The 25,642-nt window shown below is 42.2% G+C and overlaps 1 protein-coding gene across 1 annotated transcript in view; it reads left to right on the forward strand.

Moving 5' to 3' along the window:
* WDR49 (WD repeat domain 49) overlaps positions 1-25,642 on the forward strand; it is a 76,447-nt gene that overhangs the window by 21,694 nt on the left and 29,111 nt on the right. The window contains exons 4-9 of the mRNA XM_073359476.1: positions 2,447-2,887; positions 4,940-5,116; positions 6,471-6,645; positions 14,691-14,858; positions 15,352-15,500; positions 18,033-18,266. Coding sequence (XP_073215577.1) covers positions 2,447-2,887; positions 4,940-5,116; positions 6,471-6,645; positions 14,691-14,858; positions 15,352-15,500; positions 18,033-18,266 — 1,344 coding nt within the window. The remainder of the gene's footprint in view (positions 1-2,446; positions 2,888-4,939; positions 5,117-6,470; positions 6,646-14,690; positions 14,859-15,351; positions 15,501-18,032; positions 18,267-25,642) is intronic.

Genomic DNA, 25,642 nt, shown 5'->3' on the forward strand with positions numbered 1-25,642 from the left:
TTTCTCTGCATCACCTCATCGATGGCAAATTTTGAAGCAACATTTGGGAACATCCTCTCTGACACTGAAACCACTGAGTTCCACATGATGGGAAAGTTGAGTGGAGGCGATAAAGCCTATCAAACACCAAACTGGGAAAATAGATGATGCCATAGTTGCCATTATGGAGGATAATGGTATGACGGGAACTGTTTGTAGGAGAACAGTGGAATCACCAGAAATATACATAACTTCAAATTTCTGTGTGGCTTAGTGTTGTGGCATGACACACTGTTTGAAATAAATGTTGTAAGCAAGAGACTCCAAGGTGTTGACCTTGATATATCTGGAGCAATGGAACAAATGGACAAAGCAAAGTCATACCTACAGTCTTACCGGTCAGATGAGGGATTTCAAAACGTTCTGAAGAGTGCACAGAAGTTGGCAGAGGAACTTGACACTGAAGCTATTTTCCCACCCATTCAAAAATACAAAAATCACTGAAGAAGATGACATTTTGATTACGAGGCATGGGATAATCCCATAAGAGACCCCAAACAACAATTCAAAGTGGAATTTTTTTAACCAGGTGCTAGATTGTGCAATACAGTCAGCTGAAGAATGTTTCATGCAGCTCAAGGAACAGCAGTATATTTGGGATGTTGTATGATATTCCAAAACGCCTCACTATACCTGAAGAAGACCTACACCATCAATGAAGGGCACTAGAGACAGTGTTGACACATGATGACATGCACAATATTGATTCAAGTGATTTAGGCGATGAACTGAAAGCCCTTTCAAGATACATTTCAGCAGGATTAACGCCAAAGGCTGTTCTGGAATATATGTGCACAGATAAGATGACCACTGTCTTTCTAAATGCTTTTGTTGCTCTGCTCATACTTCTAACACTTCCTGTAACAGTTGCCAGTGGAGAACTCAACTTCTCCACGCTGAAGTTAATAAAAACACATCTATGCTCCACAATGACACAGGAGAGGCTGGTCGGCCTTGCAGCCATCTCAGCAGAGCATGAGCTGGTCCAGACTGTTGACCTTCAGCAGGAAGCAGTTCAAATCTTTGCAACCAAGAAGGCACGGAAAGCACCACTTTGATTATTCAAACCGATAAAAATGCCAGTGTTTACTATGCAGACAAGAAAAGTTACATTTGCTGTTCAGGCGTTTGAAAGTTAAGTGTTACTTAAAATTTTTGAACAAGGCATTTTAAGTTGTTAGTTCTCTTTTATTGGGGTAGGTAGCAGAGCAGTACCAAGAGAGGAGTAGAACAGGAAGAAGGCAGAATTGAGACCTCTCAAAGTTTTGGCCCAAGCGAGGGGACATGGGGGCATCATTTGAGCTCCCTGCCTCAGGTGCCAAAATGTTGTGGGCTGGCCCTGTCACCTCATCACCATTGCAAAGGTGCTGGTCATCCAGAACTCCTACTGCCCTCACTGTGGGCACGGTGCAGCACTTTTGAAAATCAGGCCACAAAAGTGGAGATCCCTGTTCTCCTACACAAAAGTAAAATAAAAGTTCCTGTGTCAACACAAGATAATTTGCATTCTAGGATAGAGTGTCATTGATGTGAGACATGGAAAAACAAGATAGGTAACAAAGAAATACTAATGGGATGCAAATAGGAGAAATAATTAAACCTGATTTTCCACAAAGTAACGAATTTACTTTTTCTTTTCATTTCTTTTATCTTTTTTACTTAATATAAAAACGGATGTGTCAGCATCTGCTTGTTTTTTCAGTAACTAATTGCAATAGTGAGCTTGCATGAGGTATTGCATTCAGAGCCTTTTTTAAAAAAAAATGTAAGTACACTTAATTTGATGGCATGAGCAAATGAATGGACTCAGAAAAAATTTGCAGAGTTGACTGAATGGCTCAGGAGATTAGTAATAAGATGCAGAGCCTTCCAGCCAAGTTCACCAGGTCAAATCCAGCCCAGTGACTAAAAATCACTACTATCTGACAGCTATTCAATAGTCCGTATGCAAAGAGGTTTTGGTCACAGGGGTCCACAGTTTAAAATAAAATGCACCATTGCAACTTTGTTATCAATCTCAGCAGAATTTTCTTTTGGGGGGGGGAGGTGATGGGTGATATTCATCCCTGTGCAGAGAGCCACAAGGGTTAAGTGGTGCATGTGGCCTTGTGTTTGGTCCTCTGCACAAAGGAAAATTTTATCCTGGCTGTCTAGAGAACTTTGACTCCAGGGCTGTCAATCTGGTGTGTTATACAGATATTTCATTGTTAAAATATCTACATGACCCTCTTGTGAAGGGGCAGACTCCTTTGATCAGGTTTTGTAAAATAGTTCATTATTACAAACTGAATGTGCCTTTAGATACACGGGTAAGATTACCACTTGGTCTGTGGCAAATCCATGTTTTTGCTTGTTAGCAAGGGGGCACCAGTGCAACTACTGTTGTCTCACTCTGTCCTTTTTGAAGTCTCCAGGTTTAAATGGAAGAGTGGTCATGACTAGAGAAGAGTTCACAGAGCAGATGTGTGCAGTGATCAGACCAAGTACTAAAGAAGAATTTGGTGAGATGTTTGATAAGATAGATTTGACCCGAGATGGTATCATTGACTGGGACAAAGTGACCTCTTTCATGCTCTTAGACCTTAATGAGAAGGATGAACGAATGAGATCATCAGTCATTCCCCAGTGGAAGAATCTCCGACTTCTTTCACCCATCCACAAAGATATAATTCAAAAAGTAACTTTTTTGAAAGGCTCCAGCTGTTACCTGACTGTAAGTAGAAATGGATTGCTGGGAGTCTGGGGAGAAAACTTAAAGCTACAGAGAACTCTGCAGGTTACTACAGAAGCTATCAAACTGAAAGATCTCTGGGTGACAACGCTGGTCTCGCTAGCAAATGTAAACAAGGTATAAAACCCCCTTTTTAAAAAGTCTGTTAGTACTTGTAAAATATGAAATTGATAACCGCTGAAGTTCTCTGGTTATTCGCCAGACCAGTACAGCATGAGGAATGATGAAGACTATTGCACTTTTGCCAGGTGGTGAATGTCAGCCAAAAGTGCTGGGTTCAAAGTCTGTAGAATCCCTCTTGGCAAATAAGTAAACCAGCACCCAGAAACCAGGGGAAACTAAATGCACCTCCCTGGGTGCCTTTAAGAGGCAAAACTTCCACACATTCAAACACTTAGACTGTGCAGAAACAAGGACATCTTTATTAAGGGAAAGGCACACAGTCATAAGCTTGGAAAAACATAGCAACAAAATAGATGTATAGATAAGGAGTAAAATATCCACCCCTTCCAGTAGCTTTGGCAGTAACTCTGGGTAACTCCCTTGCCACCCAGCTTACACAGTTAAATAAGGAAGTTCCCACTCATGTCATTAGGTCCTGGGGTATCTTCTGTGACCTTCAGAGAGTCAGACACCCCCTCTTTTAAATCTTATTCCAGTCCCATTCACTCTTATGGCCCACCCCAAAACTGCCATCCTTAGGTCAAGGAGAGTTTGAAAGGGCTCCCTTTACAGGGTCTTAGATCAGCTAGAAAGGGCACTGTTTAAAAGCAGTAGTATTCCCTCCCCATATCTACACCTTGCTGAGAGTTGAACGTGCTTCCTTGTTGCTTTCAACCCATGTTATCCCAAAAACTGAGAGACCATAACTAGTCCTGGTCTATACTACAAACTTATGTTGGTGTAACTACATCATTCAGGGGTATGGAAAATCCACACTCCTGAGCAGTGACACTCGCCAAACTCCTGGTGTAGACAGAGCTTTGCTGATGGGAGGGCTTCTCCCCTTAACATAGCAATTGCCTCTTGGGGAGGTGGAGTACCCATGTTAATGGGAGAAGCTCTCCTGTCAGCACAGATAGCTTCTTTGCTAAGTGCTAGAGTGGCGCAGCTGAATTGCTGCAGTGCTGTAAGTGTAGACAAGCCATATATCCCTGAACACTAACAATGGACTAGCCACATACTTTATATTAAATGAAGCTCCATGTGGTTACTTTGTCTAAGAATGATATCCCCTAATAAAGCTTAGCGACATTTGTAAAGTCAGGTGTTAAGAGGATAGCAGCTTCAATGCTCAGATACCGGTAGGATCTGTAAGAGTTTGAAAGTCAGTCACTGGATTTGCATGCGGTACATTCAGATGTGTTTTAACTAGTTACCGTATCTTTACTAGGGCTGGATGAACAATTTACACTTTTCAGAGAAATTGTAACCTTTTGTTCAGTTCCTAAATTGTCAGAACACATTGCAACTTTCTCACTTTTAATCTTTAGTCAAAATGATACATTAGATCATATTTGCAAACAAACCTTGGTTCATAGTTCATTTGCTCAGTTTGTTGCAAGTATTTGATATTAAAAAAATTGAAGCTGTTTTGATTGGACACATCGGTCACTTGATGGGGGCAGATCCCCTGCTACATTCAGCTCCCACTGGTACAACATAATGTGCAACTCTCTCAAGGAGCCAGTTATGGCTCCCTGATTCTGTGCCTTGGTCTAAGCACAGGTTAGCACAGGGATATAGGGACCTTATACTGACTGGGAATAGCCTGAACACAGAGTTTTACTGAGAGGAAGTTTCCAGACTTTTGAATCTTCCCTATCCTCGTACATTTTTGCTACCTGCCCTGGCTGGATGAGAGTAACTCTTAGCATCACGTTTGCATAATCTTAATACTTACAATTTTGAATTTAAAGTTCAGTTTTGGAATGAACATTCCTGCCAGCCAGTTTGATTGCTAGAATTCCGAAAGGTAACCTAAAGGAGTTTTAAATGTAGGCTGTAATGTTCCAGAAAATAATTGGAGATTCTTTGTTGCAAATTTGTCTTCCTATAATTTTGACCAGTTCATTAAAGATTATATATACAATCTGTCCTATATTAAAGGATATTTTAACTGCTTAATCTAGCAATGTTGTTCTACCCCTCCCCATCTCCTTCCTCCAGATAGCTATTGCTTTTACGAACAAAGAAATCTGCTTCTATGATCTGAATTCCAAGCAAGGATTGTCTTGTCAGTACAGGCTGCATGGCCTCCAGGGAACAGTGATATGTATGGACTATTGGTATAACCCTCATGATGAAAATGAAGCTATTCTAACATTGGGGGATGTCTCTGGACAGGCAAGTATGGTATAAACAAGACTAAAAGGTTGGCACAGAGAGTTCCCTATTTCTCAGCAGATAACTGTCGTTAGTGGCTGAATCATATAATTGTATCATCGTTATACTTTGTCAGATAGCTGTGCCATTTTCACCCTGGATTTGTTTGAGTAGTAACAGCAGTCTAACAAGGTAGCGACTGATAAAATCAGAAAGCCGGCCCATTCTCGAATAAAACACTAAAGTGAATGACAGTATTAAAAAAAAAAAAAAATCCAAGTAGCACACACTGATACTATGCATAGTATTACATATGAAAAGGCAGAATACAGATTATAGCTATGTTACAAAATCATAGTGGTCACAGATAAAAAAGACCTCTCAGGGCATTTAGGCTACCTCCTGCCAGTGTAGAATTATTCCCTACAGTGCATTTTCTACAATTTTGTCCAGCAATGTGATTCCTACCTCCTAGCTTGAAAGATTGAAGCCACAGCTTCACTATTAAGGAGCTTCTCCTACTACTCAGAATAAATTGTCTCAGTTGCATCCCATTACTCAGCCATACACCTTATACTGCACTAAACAATCTGTTTCCAGATTACTCCTGTCAATTACTTTTAGATTTGTCACCCCCTTATTTGTCACATAGCCAAACTATACAGATTTAGCTCTTTTAATCTCTGCTCATAAGGAAATCCCTGAAGCCTTATTAAAGAAGATAACCATAGCAATGATACTGAAACTCTAATATCTGAAAGTTATGAATTTGTAATAAGGTAGAGAGTTTGTGCTGTATCAGTTTAACTACCTTGCTATCAGCAGGGATGGATACCACTTTGTACAAAAGCCCAGTTTGAGCAGCCTCAGTCAGTCCTTGACTTAGTCAACAGTGGCTTAAATCACATCAACTGGAGGAAAAAAGGCACACTCCGTAAACATAATATAAACAAGTCAAATAGCACTTTATCCTCAGGGCTTCTACTTCTATCTTCCTCCCTTGTACTTCCAAATGATTTTAAGTCTTTCAGAGGCAGGTTCTGATTACCAGGCGCTTGGCCTTTTCTTGCAGGATTGTCAAACCTGAGAAGGGGCCTGGTAAGCCAATTGGCTGGCAGAAAATTGTTATCCTGTGAAGTCCCAAGTTCATCTACACCCCCCCTTCCCGCCCTGGCCTTTATACTTGGGTTTGCCCTTATTAACTACATCCGGTGGGGGCTTGTTCCTCCATAATTGACATTTCTCCTAAATGAGGTTGCATTTGCTGTCTGCAGGCAGAGAATGTTCTTAATCTCTTCCTGCCTGCATTTGGTATGGGGTCTGTAGATCACCCCCCTTTTTTTTGTTAAATAAAAGTTCTTTCTTTCTTTCTCAGGTTCAAGCCATTTCCTTTACCACTGCTCTGATCTCTTTGTTTGAACGACCTGCTAGCTCCCCTGAAGGTGAAGAAGCAACTGTGACCATTAATTGGCAGGAGCTGGTCTCTGGGTATCACAAATGCTGCTATACGTTAAAGCACAAACTTCATTATAAAGATTGGGTAAAGCAAGGTACTGAATCTGAACAACAATGAAAGCTTAAAAAAATCCCATGCTGTAATTATATTCGTTACTAAAAGCTGATGGTCTACTTGTGTTTAGAAGCTATTGCTAATTGCATGTCTAGGGAAACTGGTACTGTATCTATAGTAATGAGTATCACTCATGCGGAGAGAATTATTTTTCCCTTGAAGGCTTACTGCTGGACACAGTTCATCTTTGCACCTGAACTCTCATGATGAGCAGAGGGAAGCAGTTGTGGTTACTAGTATCTGTGTAACTGCAGCCTGGTTCTCTTCATAATAACTATTATTTTCATGTCAAGAGGTTTGTGATGGTGTACACAGGCCTATTGGTGCCCCTTGGAAAGGATCCTGAAGCCCTGCCCCAATAGTGTCTCTGGCCAGGCCTTGCAAACTAGTAAACAGCATGAGGCACTGGGGATTAATTTCTGGGCAAGTTCAGAGACAGCACAGGGTGGTGTTACCAGCTAATTTGCTAATTAGGTACAGCTGAGACCATTTTGGCTAAGCTCCTTAAAAGACAGGAGATAATGACATACAGGAGACCAAAAGCCAGGGCAGGGAGTTCTGTGGGAAACATAGGAGCTGCCGTATATGGTGTATGCATTTTGCATGTTTTGAGTTTATGTGGAAAACTACCTGAATTGTATGGTTAAAGACTTTTGTCAACTTGGGGTGCAGTGTGATCCTGGTCCCACTGAAGTCTGTGTCAGTGCTCCCATTGACTTCAATGGAGCTAGCATATCATGTTTGTCGTTAGCTGGGGATAAACTAGAACATCCCAACTCAGGGAGCATGAGGTGTGCTCAAAGCTGTGAATTTCTTCTTTTAAAATTCTGCCTTAGTCCTGTTACAGCTTGGTGCTAGGAGTAGGGTATTGGACACCCTCTGGGCAAGAGAGGGGTATTATCAAATAACTAGTACAATAGCAGCAAGTACTGCAACAACATTAGTGGTTCTAGGAGCTGCTGCTTTAGAGGTTCACCACCCTGCCCCAATAGGGCTCTGGAAGATTACTTGGCCAAAGACCATGAGGGTCTATAGGTGACAGTATTGGGCTGAATGGGGGGTATCCTCTGTGACTCGCTGGTACAATTCTGGTCAGACCTGTTCCTCCTGAATCCCTACCACAGCTGGGAGCCTGAAGGATGGATTGGGCCTCTTATTAGATCCAGCTCAAGACTCACCCAGTTGGAGATCTATTGGACTCCACTGCACTGGAACAACAAGATGGACATTCTGACATAAATGAGCATAACTCTGGTACTATGGAAGAAGTAGCTTGTATAATAGAACACTATGTCCCAACCAACTGGCTTAACAGGCCCCTTCTCAGGTTTGACAATCCTTCAAGAAGACACCAAGCACCTGGTAATCTGAGGAATCACTGGAGTTGTCAGGGGCGTGGCTTCCAGGTGGGTGCCTGGAATCTTCACGGAGATACTTCCAAGGGATCGCTGGCTATGGTTTCTCTAGAGGATCAGACCATGGGGTGAAAGGCATCTGACTCAGTAATTTATTTTTGGTGTGTGGAACCAAGGCAGGTTAGCTGGGGTTTCCTCTAGGAGGCATAGAAATAATAAATATGAGGCCAAAGATCCTTGCAAATATACCTGCTCACTTCTTCTCCTTGTGAGATTTTGATTACAAGGATTCCTTGCCCCTTTCTGTAGATCAAACAGCTGAATGTTTGTATTCATGCACACCAGGCCTCTGTTCATTCCTGAGCAGCTATATGGACCAGACTGTGCAAACCCAGGGAGGTGTATGGGGGCTGCAACTGTCTGTGCGCCTGTGCAGGAGCTGAAAGGATGGAGAGAGTGGGCAGCTCCTTTACACTTTTCCCCCAGGGACTCTCCCATGGATCAGTCAGAATCTGGCTGTGAGTAATAAAGCACAGTCATGGTGTCTGGCTCTGGTACCTACCCTAAGAAAAGCCAGCATTTTCATTACTTCAAATCAGCTCAGTCATTTCACATTAACATGCAAGCATTTCAAAGTGTGTCTTTAAAAATCTAGTAGCCCCAAACGCTGTTTACCCCTAGATGACCCTGTTAGCTGCTGGGACTAGTAGGTGCACATAGGCACCAACTTCTCCTGGCGCCGGTGGATGCTCGACCCCCACTCACCCCTGGCCCCGCCCTGACTCCACCCCTGCCCTGCCCCAATTCCAACCCCTTCCCCAAAGTTCCTGCCCCAACTCTGCTCCCTCCCTCCCCTTTTAGACTCCTTCCCCAAATTCCCGCTCCAACCCCGCCTCTTCCCCTGAGCGCGCCACGTTTACACTCCTCCTCCTCCCTCCCACAGCTTGTTACACCGCGAGGAGTGCTGGGAGGAGAAGCGGGGACATGGCGCACTCAGGGGAGGAGGCGGAGGTGAGCTGGGGCGGGGCAGGGCAGGGAGCTTGGCTGCTGCCAATTTTTCCCCGTGGGTGCTCCAGCCCCTATTGGTGCATGCTATGTTCTGCGTGTTTTACTACAGCTCAGTGCTGATAGGAACACATGCTCTCCTGTAAAGCCCTCCCTTTGCTTCTCCTGCATTCAAGGGTGGGGAACAGTTGCAGTCTCTGCACTGAGCAGGTACATTGCTTACTCCAGGCACCCCAGCACTGGACATCACTCTAATGGAGCAGGGATCAGGCAGAGCCTATTGCCCCACCACTCCTACAACTAGCCATACAGAATGGGCTGAGGTGGGGGCAGGGGGGAGGCAGGCTGTACAATGTGCACTCTCCCCCTCTGTAGGATTGACAGTTAGGAACTGTGCCTCCCCCAGGTACAATCCCTTCCTGAGCATCCCTGGGGCAGGTGTGGCTCTGACCTGCTTCCTGCTCTGGCCTGAGCCTAACTGCCACAATTGGGCCCGCAGGGAGAGCGAGTGCTTTTTGTTTTTAACTACATAAATTCTGAGAGAAATGTGAAATGTACACCGATCTAAGTAACTGCAAATCAGGCATTTAGGTCTGCTTTTTATTGATGTGGGATGCACGAAGCATGAAAGATAGATCAGCGGGGTATTATAATGAATGCCCCTCTAGAGTGCTGCACAAATTCAGCATTTAGGGCAAAGGCAGTAAAGTCATACAACATTCTGATCTAGTTCCAAATGGATCCCATTAAAGGGAGTTTATTGCATTCTGAGCTGTAATATCTCGTTTTCTTACATTGGCAAAGTAAGCAGTTTTGCAGTTTGAGACTTAGAACACCTAGTGGTGTCTAGAAGGACTTTTCGCTCTATCCACACACACAAATGCATCGTGCGAGGGCACAGATCCTGGCGCTCCATTAAGGAAACCTATTTATCCAGATGGATTTATGGCATGGATTTCCTGATGTGCTCATCTGGGCCATACATGGGGAGACTACATAGTTGGTAGTGCCCAAAAGTACCTTCCAAAAAAGTGTCCCAAAGCAGCTCAGGCTTCTTATTACTAGCCTGTGTCATCTAGTGCAACTCCCAGCACAAGTAAAGAGCTCCTCTACCCTGTCCTACTGAGTGTTAAAACCATACTACTCTTCAGTATGACCTGCGATGGCATCTGAATGACACCTCCAGGTAATTCTTGGGTTCCTCTTCCTCATCTCTTCTTCATTTCCTGTGCTGAACTATTATGTAGTGCTGCGTTGAACCCAATGTACATGCAGAACTAAATCTTGAGGTGCCTGAGCACCAACAACTCCCATTTTAAGGTGAATAGCTTGCAAAAGCACTTCATAATTCTTCTGGATCAGCTATATGAGATCAATGCAATAAGTAACATTAGTGTTTACTGTTCCATCACCTCAATGACCACTTCTTAGGTCTCTTTGTAATAAACTTGTATTTTCCTTTTTCTGTTGTCAAGCCAGTATACTTGATCTTGGGTCCTCACTGACAAACTCCAAATAATTTCTCCTCTTTCTCTTTGTTACAACCCCTGAAGGACATACAAACCACCATAAGAAAGATTCTTTGCAACACCTCTTCAAAGCTTCTCATATCTGATGAGTTCAGCTTCTCTTTAAGGTTGCATCTTGGAATCCTTTTTGTAGCCCTTCCTGGAACTACTTTCATTTTACTGAGACCCCTTTATTATTTTGGCATTCAAAATAGCATAATTAGCTGGTTTTAGTCTTTCTACCTAGGCCTACTGAAGTCAATGGAAAGGCTCCCGTTAGCTTATCGGTCTTTGGATCAAGCCCTTACTAAGGCTTATGGGTGAAATTCACTCTTGTGCAGAAGGCTAGTTCAAGGTCAATGCACTACTTAATTCCTATTTTGAGGATTTAAGTGGTGTGTAAGCCTTGCCTTGGGCCTTGCTTAGGGGTGAATTTCACTCTATTTGTTGGTTATCATACAATCCCTGGCTAAACAATTTCAGTTCAAAATTCACCCACTTCCTAACTGCTCCCAATCTATGGTACTTTCCCCTCGATTTTGAGTAGCTCATATAATTCTCTTCAAGAGTCAGAATTTTTCATTTCTATTTTTTCTTTTCCAGGAAAAAAAAATCTAAACCCTTCTGGCAGAACCATTCATGGAGCACTGTAATAGAAGTAATTCCATCTTTACAGAAAGGATTTTTCTCTCTTCTCAGATTGGAGATGTATAATTTTGCATTTTGAATGGAGAATATTTCAGATGTGGTATTAAATGACCTTGAAATACTATCAAGGGGAGGTAGCTGGAGGAGGAATTACACATACTCAAGGGGCTTTAAATAAGTGAGAAGGCCATTGTTACTAACAAGTGGTTCATATATAGAAGGGGAGATGATAGAATACAAGAAGCCTCAATGCAGTGCAATATGGATAGATTCCAGACATACCTGAGTTACCACAAGGACAAAAGAAGTTAAGGGGGAGGGGGGGAAGAGAATAGAGGGAATAAATACAAGCTCAGCATTTCCAAATGATGTTGGAGCCTTGAGACCATGAATGTGTTAAAGTTGAGAGGAAAATAACACAAGAAACAGCATAACTTATAAAGGCAGAGATAGTACCTGAGACCTTGATAAAACACTTTATAGATAGCCAATGTCATTTAGATGTCCTGTACTCTCTGTCCTTTATTTGTCTACCAAGGCTAAAGTTACAGATTTGGGGAGAGAATAGATTGGTAAACTCACAGTACAGGGAAATGGTTTATTCAACGTGTGGGAACTTCAGATAAAAGGCAAATATATATAGGGTTTTTTTTGGTTTTTTTTTAAAGATGGGATTTAATCAACTTACATGAAGACTTGAAAGAATAGTGATAAGTTTTCTTGTCTACTGTCATTCATAAGAAAGGGCTATAGTTCACTGAGAAGGATGCAAATACTGCAGCAAAATGATACTTTCTGAAAATAACTGGAAGTAATTTTGTGGCAATACAAACAGTGTTACAATGGAACAGGAGGTGTTATAGAGAGGGGAAAACAAAGTCTAGGGTCCCCATTCCACAGTCCTAATGCAGGCAAACCCTCATTAAAGTCCATGGAATTTTTGACAGTACACTTGTGCACAAGGAGGTAGATTTTCAAAAGCACAAGTAACAGTTAGGCACCTAACTCCCAAGGACTCTCAGTGTGATGTAGGTGCCCAACTGCCATTTGTGCACTGGAAAATCTCATCTTTGGTCTGAAAAACGTGCATGAGTGGGGAAAGGTGAAAGACGTTACATGCTTTCTTGATGGGAAGGAATATTTTGGGCTTGTTGAGGTTCCTGTTGAACAAAACATAATGAAAATTTACTCAGAGTATTCAAAATCTGTTGGTAAATACAATGGTGAGAAGGGGCATGGTTGAATTGCAAAAATGTTAGGAAATATTTTAGTGAGAAAGGCAGTAATGGTAGATCCAGGAAAGGAGTGGGTGTGCCTTTCCCCACTTCCCAGATGGGAGCAAAATGGCAGGAATCCAGCATAAACTGAGTCATGGGAGCTGGATGAAGGGGAAAGCTTCTCCAAGGAAGGCTCCATCTTGCCACAAAGCCCCTTTGCCCTTTGTAACATGGAGTGTAGCATTGTGTGGCCACAGAGTGTGGCCTGGGACATGAGTTGTGAAATGCTTGCTCAGCATGGCGCATTCCCCTTTCAGAACAGTGATTCTTACCCTAAAAAAATCCATCTGAACAAGCACTAACTCCCTCTTCCTGGCTTTTGCAGAACACACATGAACTGTAGTTGCCTGGGGGAGCAGGACAGCAAATCACAGTGTGGCTTGTTGCCATTGCTGAAAGGACAAAACAGAGGGGCTCAGACCCACATAGGAAACTGCATATGATCTGAGATTCACAAAGTCTTAAGTGACAATTCCAGAGGATCTTTGACTCCTCTTAAATTTGCTGGTCCCATGGGATCGTGCACTTTGCTGGCTGTTCTACAAAAGCTACTGGACCCTGGAGAGCCACGTGACACTATTTGCAAAGATGAACACTTATTACAATAAAAGGGATTCCTTAGTCAAAGGTGCATCAATGAGAATGGAAAGTAGAGGTAGCTGTGGGTCCACTTTCTGTCAGTTATAATTTGTGATACTGCCTCTATTGTGGGGCTATATTCTGCATTTGCAAGGACTTGCTGATCTAATTAGGTCTTTTAATAGGTCACTAATTTTTCTGATAATATCAGAGGGTAATGTTAGGATTGTCCATGTTTGTGAATGGAATAAAATTGTTCATCACGCTTATTGGAAGAACACTTTGGGGTCAGATCCTTACCTGGTGTAAAATAGGGTAATTCCAAATGAAATCAATAGAGCTATGCTAATTTATAGCACCCGAGGATCTGGACATAGAGAATATTTCCAAGGACAAAGCTACTCGTTGCAAAACATTTGGAAATAAAATTACTTTTTTTCAATGCAGATTCAGATATTTTCATGGCCATATTTTGATTGTTTCCACTCCCTAACCTATGTTTGACACTAAGAAGTCCTTTCTGTCTTAATCTGCCCCTTTTTCTTCTTCTCCATGCAGATAAGCATTTGAATTTGCTACATACTTTGATGTTATGGAAATTCCTTTACCCTCACCTTTTAGTCAGACATTCTTCAAGGAGCTTGACTTACAATACAATTTAGTCAGAAACAAGTTTGTTTTTGTAACAAACTGTGCAAATCACTGAGCTCCTGAAACATACAACATTTTATTCCCGCAAAAGTCACTTATAACCTCCAGATTCAAGTCCTAGGGCAACACTCTGAGTTTAAGATTTCCAATTTGTCTTTCCTGATGGACTGCAGAGCAAGAATTGTAACAGTATTTGAATGTAAAGTGGAAATATAACAAAGTAATTTCCCAGATATTTGCACTTTTTGATCACACAGTAATTAGACTGTAGCATTGCCATGTATTTGTGTAGGAATAATTGTTGTATAATGTGGACTTTAGATTTCAGTATCGCTTTACTGAATAAAGAATAACTAGCTTAGTAACATGGGGTCATATTGTGTCGCCAGTTTTATATCCAACCTCCTCAGGGATTAGAAACCAGTGGCAAAGCTCTGTAGTTCAGAAGGGATTACTGCAAGGAGAGTTAGTTGTTACCAGTATATAGGATATGGTATGTATGGTTCATTAAGTCTCTATACCAAAAATGTAAATGAGACTTCATTGTATCAGCAAAGCAGTGTGATGTATTTTTACCATGCTTCTGTTAGATTTCTTGCTTGTCCAATTACAAAGTATTGAACGCCCTCTAATACTGCTGAACTTCATGAGAGATGAAGCCATTGAGCACTTTATTAGACCCACGCTGTATATTGTATGTCCTTGACATCTAGGGACTCATCCCTGAATTGTGCTGAGAACTCTGGCCACAATCCAGCAAAGCACTTACGTGTGTGAGCAGTCCTGGATCAGGTCCAGAGTGCTCAGCACCTTGCAGGATTGAGCCGTGTGGGCCTGATCCAAACCCCTTTGAAGTCAAGGTTAGTTTTCTCCCTGACAACAATTGTTTTTTAAAATTAGGCTTAGATTTAATATACCTTGTTCTTTATGAAACTAGCTCTGATTGGATTATATTAAAAGAAATCAATTCAAGGCTTCTCTCTTTCTTTTCTCACCCATTAGTTGCATACAGCTCTTCTTTTGATGCCTTTATTTCCAGTACAACCAGTAACGTTAACACATTGGTGCTGGCTTGGAGAGAAAAATTAAAGCCTCGTCTTAAAACTACATCCTTTGACATTGCCCGGGGAATTAATGCTTTTGACTTCCACTCTCGACTCAACTTAATCGGTATGTTTTTAAAAACTGACTAATTTATGTTCTATAGTAAAACCTAAGGGGCTAAGAAAACTGTATTCTGTATGTGTACATATATAGGCATTTTCTTCCTTTGTATGCATTCTGCCTGCAAAAGTGAAAGACCGAGTCCTAGTGTTTTATATTTATGTGATGATGTTTTATATTTCTGGCTTATGAAGTGGAAGACAAATTAGCTGGGGGGAAGGGCATGAGAGAAATTTCTGCTCAAAAAGTGCAAGTTTAGGGAAGTTCTGAGTAACTGCAGATGCGATTACAATGGAAACTGTTCTGCATTATTAATTATTGCAGTCACTACCGTTCTCACATATTCACTGGTAACATAAACAAACACATTCTCATTTAGCAAAGCCATTATCACTGTGTATTTCAGAGAGATGGCAGTTTCTTTACTATTAATTGAAATAAAATCCCCTTTCAAGAGTACTTTTGGTTTTAATGTATTTTGCTTTATGATTGTGAACAGCTACTGCTGGCATCAATCACCGAGTTTGCCTCTGGAACCCCTACGTCACCTCGAAACCTGCTGGAGTTCTTCAAGGCCATTCAGCCAGTGTAATAGCTGTTCAGTTCATTACTGAACGAAAACAGCTTTTCAGCTTCTCGGAGGACAAGGTAAATATAGAAACTGCCTACAGGGCCTGATCTGCAGTCCCTGCATTGACAAACAGAACTGGATCCACAGGGCCAGATTTTCAGGTGTTGAGCACACACAAGTGGAGCATTTTCAGAAATGCGCCAGCAGCTCCCATTGTGACATGATTAAATTTTCAAAAAAAGCTCCATACCCAACATATGAGAATCTGGCCATTTATCTTGCTGCTTAATTGAGAGCTGAGGTCTTCTGGAAATATGACCCCAGTTGTGGATGCAAAACTTTCTTGAAAATATGGTCCATAGTGTGTCCTAGTGCTGGTCTCCACTAGAAAATTAGGTCGAACCAGCCATGTCACTGAGGGGTGTGAAAAACTCACACTCCTGAGTGAGGTAGTTAAGCTGATCTAAGCCCCTATGTAGACAGCACTAGGTCAAAGGCTGAATTCTTATGTCAACCTAACTACTACCTCTGAGGGAGGTGGATTACCTATGCCAATGGGAGGTAGTGTCTATGCTCTCAGGAAGCTCTCAGCAATCGCCTTACCCATCAGTGTAAGGAGTGTCCACGCTAAAGTAAAGTGAAGTAGTGTCCATAGCTGCAGCTGTGCCGCTGTAGTGTTTTAAATGTCGACAGGCCTTAGTTTATTTTCACACTCAACATTTCTCTAATGCTAATTTGAGACTGTGATCCAGGTTTGTCATTATAAGGGCAAGAAAGGACTTGCTGATCAACACCTGAGCAGAACAAGTGAGGCCAGCACCAATATTAAACACCACTGTATGTCTTTCAATTGCAGTGTTAAAATTGTGTTTTCTCTTTAATTGCTAAACCCAGAGCAGTGCATGCTGTTCTTGGCATTAGTATGAATCTATTTCACTCTGATGAATGCATGGTAATCTGAGTCTCTATGTCTATATAATAAACAGAAAGCCCCCTCTGCTACAAAGAGCACTCTCTGATTTACTGCCAGCAGAAACCACAACAAACTTTTTCCATCCGACGTTATGTGGGATGAGAGGGATGCAAAGAGGTAACATTCACCATTTTAAAAGGCGGAATTTTGACAGCACAAGAGAAATTCTGAGTCACTGATTGCACCATGTGTTGTAATGGATAAGTCATGGAGATAGAGTGGGCTTGTTTTAAACCAGCACAAAGTCACATGTTTTAACACTTTTAATCAATGTATGGCTTGTGAATTGAGCTGTGTTCACAGACCTGGAGACAGAAGCCCCATATCCATAGAACAGATTCAGTATGGGAATACTCAGGATTCCAACTAGGATTTACCAGACTGGGTTAAGATGGCAGCTATCGCTCCATGGCTACTCATTCTCTCCCCAGTAGACTTGTTTCTTGCTTGTCTCTGTATAATCTACTTGATGCTTCTGCCTACCCACTCTCCGGTAGTGTTCTGGGATTTGCCACACTGCTGTGACCACATTTAAATAACTGGGTCACCCAATGCTTGGGATTCTTTAAATAGATGAGAACTGGTGTATGCAGAGACCTGTAGGCTCATTGAGTTTGGATGTACTCCTAATGACTATAGCTCTGGAGAGGGGCTTTAACTTAGCACATTTGTAAGTCTTTGCTTCTGGTGAGAAACCTGGTGTAAAAAAAGAGCCAGGTTAGTGAGGCACACCAAGGGAAGTGCATTGGCAATGCTGTTTGAAGAAGCTTGCATAGCAACTACTTCTCTGCATCCACTTGCTGATATATTGCTGCTTTATGCTTTCAAGAAAGCTAAAAAATAGCTCCCTTTTATCCTCCTCCAGAACGGGCCATCTCTTATTCGCTATAGCTGTTGTATATTTATAACGAGCCTTTACAGTCTACCAAGTAAATAATGGCATAAAAATTACCTTTTTATTTATACACACAACAGACCATAACATTTGCCACTAAGCTGTTAGTCTCTTGTGTCAACACTCATACCATTCTATAAGAGAGATTTTTATTGTAACTTTTACTAACCTGCCTTAGTGGATCCAAAGCTCATATATATCACTTCTAACTCCCTGGGGACACTAGTAAAATATAGACACAACAAGGTTGATGTTTCAACCTTGTTCTGACTATTCTGACTCACTAATTGTTTTTCTAAGGGTAACTGCCAGAGGCTTTTAGATTCTCTTCTCAACTGCACCCATATAAACCAGGAAACCAGTGGAGTTACAGTGATGTAAAACCTTGGACAAGTCACTTCACCGCTGTTTCCACTCCCCCCTTTCTCTGTCTTGTCTGTCTAGACTGAAAACTCCTCAGCACAGAGGTTGTCTTATGTGTTTGTACAATGGCTGGCACAATAGGGTCCTGACCTTGGTTATAATACAAATAACAATAAAACAAAATACTCACTGATAGCTTTTGTAAAATAAACTGAACAAAGATGGCCTCTTTCATCTTGTATTTGGTGGTAAATGTTAATCAGGCAAATGAAGCAAGCCAGAGCTATCACTGCAATAACTAATGACTGCAATGCATTCTGAAACAAAACAAACAAAAAAAGCAGATAATGTGTGATTTCTTCATCATTATGTGCACAGGTGTTAAGGCTCTGGGATATTCAGCATCAGCTGTGCATCCAGAGGATTGTGGGCTCATTTCCAAAGAGTCTGGACTTCCAATCCACCCTTTATTTTAATGACGCTCACGGACGGCTTTTTATCTCATTTAATAACCAGCTGATGTTATTGGAAATGAAGCAGGAAACCGGCAGAAAGGTCACAAGTCATGGGAAAGCAGTTACTTGTGTTCTTTACAATTCAGTTTTTAAGCAGGTAAATGGGGGAGAAATAAAGAACCTTTCTGCATTTTCGTGATAAGGAACTTGAAAATGTGTATTACTACAAGGTGATTTTCTTAATTTGATTTCAGAAGGTTACATTAGAGATGGAGAGACCATTTACTTTGGAAAGAAAATTATCTCATACTAAAGCATGCTAATTACAGTCTTTGTTTGACTTTCCTGCAAAGGACAGTGGGTATTTTAGTATCCCAACAGTTTAATTGAACTAGTAAACTACCTGTTTTCTTTAAACCTTCTATCACATTTGAACGATAGAATCATCTGTGGTTTGGTTTCCAATAAAGGTTCAGTGTTAAAAAGTGATATCAGATATCAGGATACCCAACATTTCTAAGAAACACAGATGATAAAAATAAAACCACTATTGTGAGATGGTCTAGGGTTATCTCTGATGTAGGTTAGTCCTGGTATGACTGCCAATTGCAAATGAACTTAATTATAAAATTCTTCTTTATAGCCACCTTGCAGTATCTCTGAGGATAGTTCTGAAATATGCATGAATTGTAATTAGTGAAGATTCATTTTCGCTAGAAAATTTTACACAAGTGGCTTACAGTGGCAGACCTGGATGTATTCATAATAAAATGATTCAGTTAAATGTAATACCACTTGGTATGCAGTGAGAGTGTTGTTTGTCTTCACAGTACTTTAATGATGCACTGCAGTCTTTGGTATCAGAGCACTACCTGCATCTCAATGAAGAGCCACAGTTACTATACAGGGAAATGTCTCTGTGATAGATTTTCCTGAGCTCTGCCCAACCAGCCCCTTTTATCTATAGATTGAGATTCAGCTAAGGCAAACCTCAGAGCATATAGTGGTCTGATATGGGGTATCAACAGATCATCATGGTTTTTGGTGGTGATTTGTTTGGTACAAATGAGCATTTAAAGCATGGTAGCAGTAGCCTGACTGATTAAAAGAAAAAGGAAAAAAAACCAGCTTTCCTGCATGCTGTCAAAGAAACAACCATGCTGTAAATTAAACAACAAAAAACATCCCACTTTGATGGAACAGACCCTAAATTTACATTAAAAATAAGTGTTTCCATTTGTTCAAGCTTTAGAAACTCACCCATCTAAGGGAATGTAGTTTATTATATTATCACTAGGGGACTATTGCTGTATTCCTCTTCCGCTAAAAGCTTGTGTGTTTAGGAAAAGCCCCTTTACATACAATTACTTTTTAAAATGCCACTCATGGGACCAAAGTTCGTTTCGAAATCATTGTATTTTATGCCAGTCTAATTCAGCTGAATTGGATAATTTAGGGAGCACTTTAATTTTTTCATTGCAAAATATGGAGAGTATTTAGATCAGCAAGACTAGTTTATGAGATGGGTACTGGAGAGTTCCTTCCAGGCACTAGGAGTTAAAGTGAAGCAGGATAACCACTTATGGCCTGACTCTGTGATCTGTAGTATGGAAGTGGACTGTGGCGCAGGTCTGAAGCCCTGCTGAAGTCAGTGGGGCTTCATGTGGATTCAGCAGTATACTAGGCACAGTGAATTGCAGGATTGAGACTTTAAGGTAGTGGGAGCCCCCGTCACACCTTCTTGTGCTGTAATCCATTTAGATCTCACAAGCCAACCATGACTGGACTGGGTCAGCAGAATTTGGCTGGGCAAGGAAGGAATAGTCTCAGTTGATGGTCCTTGAACCAGTGCTGAAGCAATACCTCAGATTGGAGTTAGGGCGAAAGGTGCTTTGCTTTAAGATGCGAAACTGATGTCCTGACCTCTTGTAATCACTGGAGAGCTTGCGGTGCTTTTTGAAAGAGTAGGATTTTTAGGCTGGGTGTCCAGGCCAGATTCCAATTCTGTTCATTGCATTCTGCCTACCTAAATCCCTCTTGCATTTCCACTTGGCTGACATATTCTTCATTTCATTCATTAAACAGTTGTGCATTGTGGCTGTGTGTTGTTAAAGAGGGGACAAGTTTTCACCCTTGAGGTAGCTGCATTTCATTGAGGAATGATGGGATCCCTGTATGTTTAAGTTTCCAAAGCCATTTAGGACATGGTAAAATATTGTAATATAGTTTTTTATTATTAATAAAAATACTGATTAGCCCAGGCCCTAGCAGAGCTTGTGTCCCATGACATTGCTAGAGTGGCTGATGAGACATACCAGCTGCACTGGCTCTGGTGAAAAGGAGTGCCGTGGAATTCTCTGTGTAGTAGGCATTGAGCAAGGCAGGGAATCAGAAGTGGGGGCGGGGGGAGCAGCGGGTCAGAGAGAGAGAGAGAGAGGAGGCATTAGAAAAGGATAGATAGAAAGGGAAGAAAGGTAAGCAGCAGGATACAGACCCTGGACTTCAGGAAAGCAGACTTCGACTCCCTCAGGGAACGGATGGGTAGGATCCCCTGGGGGACTAACATGAAGGGGAAAGGAGTCCAGGAGAGCTGGCTGTATTTCAAAGAATCCCTGTTGAGGTTACAGGGACAAACCATCCCGATGAGTCGAAAGAATAGTAAATATGGCAGGCGACCATTTTGGCTTAACGGTGAAATCCTAGCGGATCTTAAACATAAAAAAGAAGCTTACAAGAAGTGGAAGGTTGGACATATGACCAGGGAAGAGTATAGAAATATTGCTCGGGCATGTAGGAATGAAATCAGGAGGGCCAAATCGCACCTGGAGCTGCAGCTAGCAAGAGATATCAAGAGTAACAAGAAGGGTTTCTTCAGGTATGTTGGCAACAAGAAGAAAGCCCAGGAAAGTGTGGGCCACTTACTGAATGAGGGAGGCAACCTAGTGACAGAGGATGTGGAAAAAGCTAATGTACTCAATGCTTTTTTTGCCTCTGTCTTCACTAACAAGGTCAGCTCCCAGACTGCTGCGCTGGGCATCACAACATGGGGAGTAGATGGCCAGCCCTCTGTGGAGAAAGAGGTGGTTAGGGACTATTTAGAAAAGCTGGACGTGCACAAGTCCATGGGGCCGGACGAGTTGCATCCGAGAGTGCTAAAGGAATTGGCAGCTGTGATTGCAGAGCCATTGGCCATTATCTTTGAAAACTCGTGGCGAACAGAGGAAGTCCCAGATGACTGGAAAAAGGTTAATGTAGTGCCATTCTTTAAAAAAGGGAAGAAGGAGGATCCTGGGAACTACAGGCCAGTCAGCCTCACCTCAGTCCCTGGAAAAATCATGGAGCAGGTCCTCAAAGAATCAATCCTGAAGCACTTACATGAGAGGAAAGTGATCAGGAACAGTCAGCATGGATTCACCAAGGGAAGGTAATGCCTGACTAATCTAATCGCCTTCTATGATGAGATTACTGGTTCTGTGGATGAAGGGAAAGCAGTGGATGTATTGTTTCTTGACTTTAGCAAAGCTTTTGACACGGTCTCCCACAGTATTCTTGTCAGCAAGTTAAAGAAGTATGGGCTGGATGAATGCACTATAAGGTGGGTAGAAAGTTGGCTAGATTGTCAGGCTCAGCGGGTAGTGATCAATGGCTCCATGTCTAGTTGGCAGCCAGTGTCAAGTGGAGTGCCCCAGGGGTCGGTTCTGGGGCCGGTTTTGTTCAATATCTTCATAAATGATCTGGAGGATGGTGTGGATTGCACTCTCAGCAAATTTGCGGATGATACTAAACTAGGAGGAGTGGTAGATACGCTGGAGGGCAGGGATAGGATACAGAGGGACCTAGACAAATTGGAGGATTGGGCCAAAAGAAATCTGATGAGGTTCAATAAGGATAAGTACAGGGTCCTGCACTTAGGATGGAAGAATCCAATGCACCGCTACAGACTAGGGACCGAATGGCTAGGCAGCAGTTCTGCGGAAAAGGACCTAGGGGTGACAGTGGACGAGAAGCTGGATATGAGTCAGCAGTGTGCCCTTGTTGCCAAGAAGGCCAATGGCATTTTGGGATGTATAAGTAGGGGCATAGCCAGCAGATCGAGGGACGTGATCGTTCCCCTCTATTCGACATTGGTGAGGCCTCATCTGGAGTACTGTGTCCAGTTTTGGGCCCCACACTACAAGAAGGATGTGGAAAAATTGGAGAGAGTCCAGCGAAGGGCAACAAAAATGATTAGGGGTCTGGAACACATGAGTTATGAGGAGAGGCTGAGGGAGCTGGGATTGTTTAGTCTGCAGAAGAGAAGAATGAGGGGGGATTTGATAGCTGCTTTCAACTACCTGAGAGGTGGTTCCAGAGAGGATGGTTCTAGACTATTCTCAGTGGTAGAAGAGGACAGGACAAGGAGTAATGGTCTCAAGTTGCAGTGGGGGAGGTTTAGGTTGGATATTAGGAAAAACTTTTTCTCTAAGAAGGTGGTGAAACACTGGAATGCGTTACCCAGGGAGGTGGTGGAATCTCCTTCCTTAGAAGTTTTTAAGGTCAGGCTTGACAAAGCCCTGGCTGGAATGATTTAGTTGGGGATTGGTCCTGCTCTGAGCAAGGGGTTGGACTAGATGACCTCCTGAGGTCCCTTCCAACCCTGATATTCTATGATTCTGTGAGATAGAAACTGGCAGAAGAATTCAAGAAGAGAAAGGCATGGCCAGAAAAGATGGGAGGAGTGAAATAATGAGAAGTAAGGTTCCATGAGAAAAGGAAGGCGGAGGAAGAGAAAAATCTCTGTTCTAACAAAGGGCTTTGTGAAGGACTTCAGTCGTCTTTGTATTTCCCTGTTGAAGACCACAGTTGCTGGGCCCAGCTGCTAAACAAGTCACAGTGATATGTATCCACCACCTAGCTTTAGGGTGCATGTTTTTCAAAGAAGCAGTATGGGATGCTGGAGGCTGTGCTAATGAGCAGCACATGTTTTCAGTGACGTTATTAATTTTAAAGGCTTCTGTGAGCCATGAGAAAGGGAGACAGAAGAGAAGGGAGGTACATTCCTTTAAGATGCAGGCATTCTGGAAAGCTGATGTCTAAGAGATAAAAGTGTGGCTCATATGTACACTCACTTCAGGAATGGTAATAATACTTGATACATCATATTTTTGGAGCACAGAACCACCCTTAATCCTCATAACAACCCTCTGAGGTAGGTAATCTACTTTCCCTCTAAGTGTATCTAATTCCAAAATACTTATTACAAATTAAATACCAATAGCATAGACAGAGTGATGCAAAATGGTATATGCCAACCAGAAAGGGGGAGCAGTGTAGTTTAATTGGCTGGGTCACCGGTCTGGAACTCAGGCAGGTATATGTTCTGGTCCTAGTTCTGCCATGAACCTGCTGAGAGATCTTGAGCAAGTTTGTGTTTCTGTTGTAGAGCTTGTCTACACAACAAGTTACTGTGCAGTAAGCCAGGGTGTGAATCTACAATGCACCAGATTGTCCTGCAGTGACATTCTGTCTGGATGCTGCTATAATGCAGTGATAGTCCCAGAGGATGCTTTCAAAAAGTGGTAGTAAAGAGTCATTTGGAACAGTGAGAGAGAGCACAGCATGAGAGCGACTCCTGGTGGTTAGAGCTCTCACCTAGGATCCAGTTTCCCTGCTCCATTGTCTCTTTAATTATTTAACCAGAGTCCAACATCTTCAACAAGAGAGACTAAGGGAGCTCCACATCAGACTATGCCATATCCCAATGGTTAGAGTGCTCACCAGAGAGATGGTAGATCCTAGTTCAAATCCCTTTGCCCCCTGGGTGGAAGGGGGACTTGACCCAGGGTTCCCCCACATTCCAGGGGAATACCCTAACCAGTAGGTTAAAATTATGATGGAATTCTTCCTCCTGCTTCTCACATCTTGCTAAAATGGCTTAGGCACCTAACTCCAAAAAAGGGTTGCCAGCTGTGACTCGCAAGCACAGCTAGGTACCTCCCTGCAGCATGGACTTAAGTACCTATCTCCATGAGAGGGGTGGCACTTAGCATGCACCACTCTGGTTGGCGTCTTCCATTGATTAGTATGCTGGCTTTAGTTCATTGCAGATTACGGCGCCTATGTCTTCTCCTTCATTGTATAGGAGCTTAGGCACCTAACACAGTATTTGTGGATTGCAGTGATTTTCCAGGGACTCAGTGTCACAACAACTAACTCCTTTTGTGCATTCAGGTTTTAATCTCTCTGTGTCTCAGTTCCCCATCTGTAAAATGGGGATAATATCACAGCCCCACCTCTCAGGGGTGTTGGAAGGATAAATGTTACAGATTGTGAGATGCCTGGATATTATAATAATGCGGGCCATATAAAGTACCTTAGATAGAGCACAAGATTGGGAAACTTGGGATTCCTCAGTTCTAACCCTAGCCCTGCTATTGCCTGGCTCTGTAATCTTGTCACAGTGCCTTAGTCCTCAAGCAGTTTCTACTGAACTCCTTAAACTCAATAGGTCTAACAACACTCACGGATGCATGGTCATACTGATATAGAAATAAACACTTTTTGCCTGAGAATACATCTGAGGCCTGCATTCATGCTATGATTTCATAGTCTTATGTCGTGTATTATTTTAACACCTATATGCAGAGAAGTAGCCAAAAAAGTTGAGTGTGCTTAGTAATTACTAGCATATCTAGCAAAACCTGTCAGTTCTGTTATTGGTAGCTCAATACATGACATTTCCCTGAGATCAAGATCAAGTGGCCGGCCTGTGCATCAGTATTTGGCTAGGTATTTATAGTCTGCTAATTACTTAAAATAAATAAAATTAATTGGAGACGGACTAAACCCAAAGCCTTTAGTCCAAAGCACCTTGTGCTTTTGGAAGAGCTAGGAAATGGGGGCATCAAATTCAAATCACTGGATTTAAACCCATCTATACCGTTCTGGTTCTGGTTCTTAAACTGGCCGGCCCTGCTTGAAGGTTCTGATTGACCATTGCTGTGAGAAATTGAATGTAGTCATTATCCCAAGATTGAGATGAAACTCTTCTGAGATCAAGTGATCCTGTTAGTTTTCTCTAATTTGGGGATGAAATCTCACAAGAACATCTCATGAGAGTGTGACCTCTGATCCCTGGCCTTGATTCTGACTTGAACTGTGACTGCTGAACACTCACTCATCCAGAGTCTCACTTCCTCTGGCCATCTCTAATATTAATATAACATTTTCAGCTTCTTTGGTGTCCGTCATCAAATAATCTCAGTGCACTAAGTAGGCCTCATCAGGTAAGTAGGTATTATTAACTTCATCCTACAGATGGGGAAAACTGAAGCACAGAAGTTGCAGGACTCCCCCAAAATCATACAGTAAAGCAGAGGCAGTCAGCAACAGAATTTACATTTCTTGACTTCCACTCCTATGTCTTAATGGCTAGACAATGCTGTCTTGTCTCACACTCCTTATTTAAATTATCTAGGACTCCTTAGATAATAGAGTGAGAGTTTAGAATAACAAAGGCAAATTGCGGAACTTGTATTCAAAACAGACTTGGTT

The sequence above is a fragment of the Lepidochelys kempii genome, chromosome 9 (assembly GCF_965140265.1).
Source record: "Lepidochelys kempii isolate rLepKem1 chromosome 9, rLepKem1.hap2, whole genome shotgun sequence".
Lineage (NCBI taxonomy): Eukaryota > Metazoa > Chordata > Testudines > Cheloniidae > Lepidochelys > Lepidochelys kempii.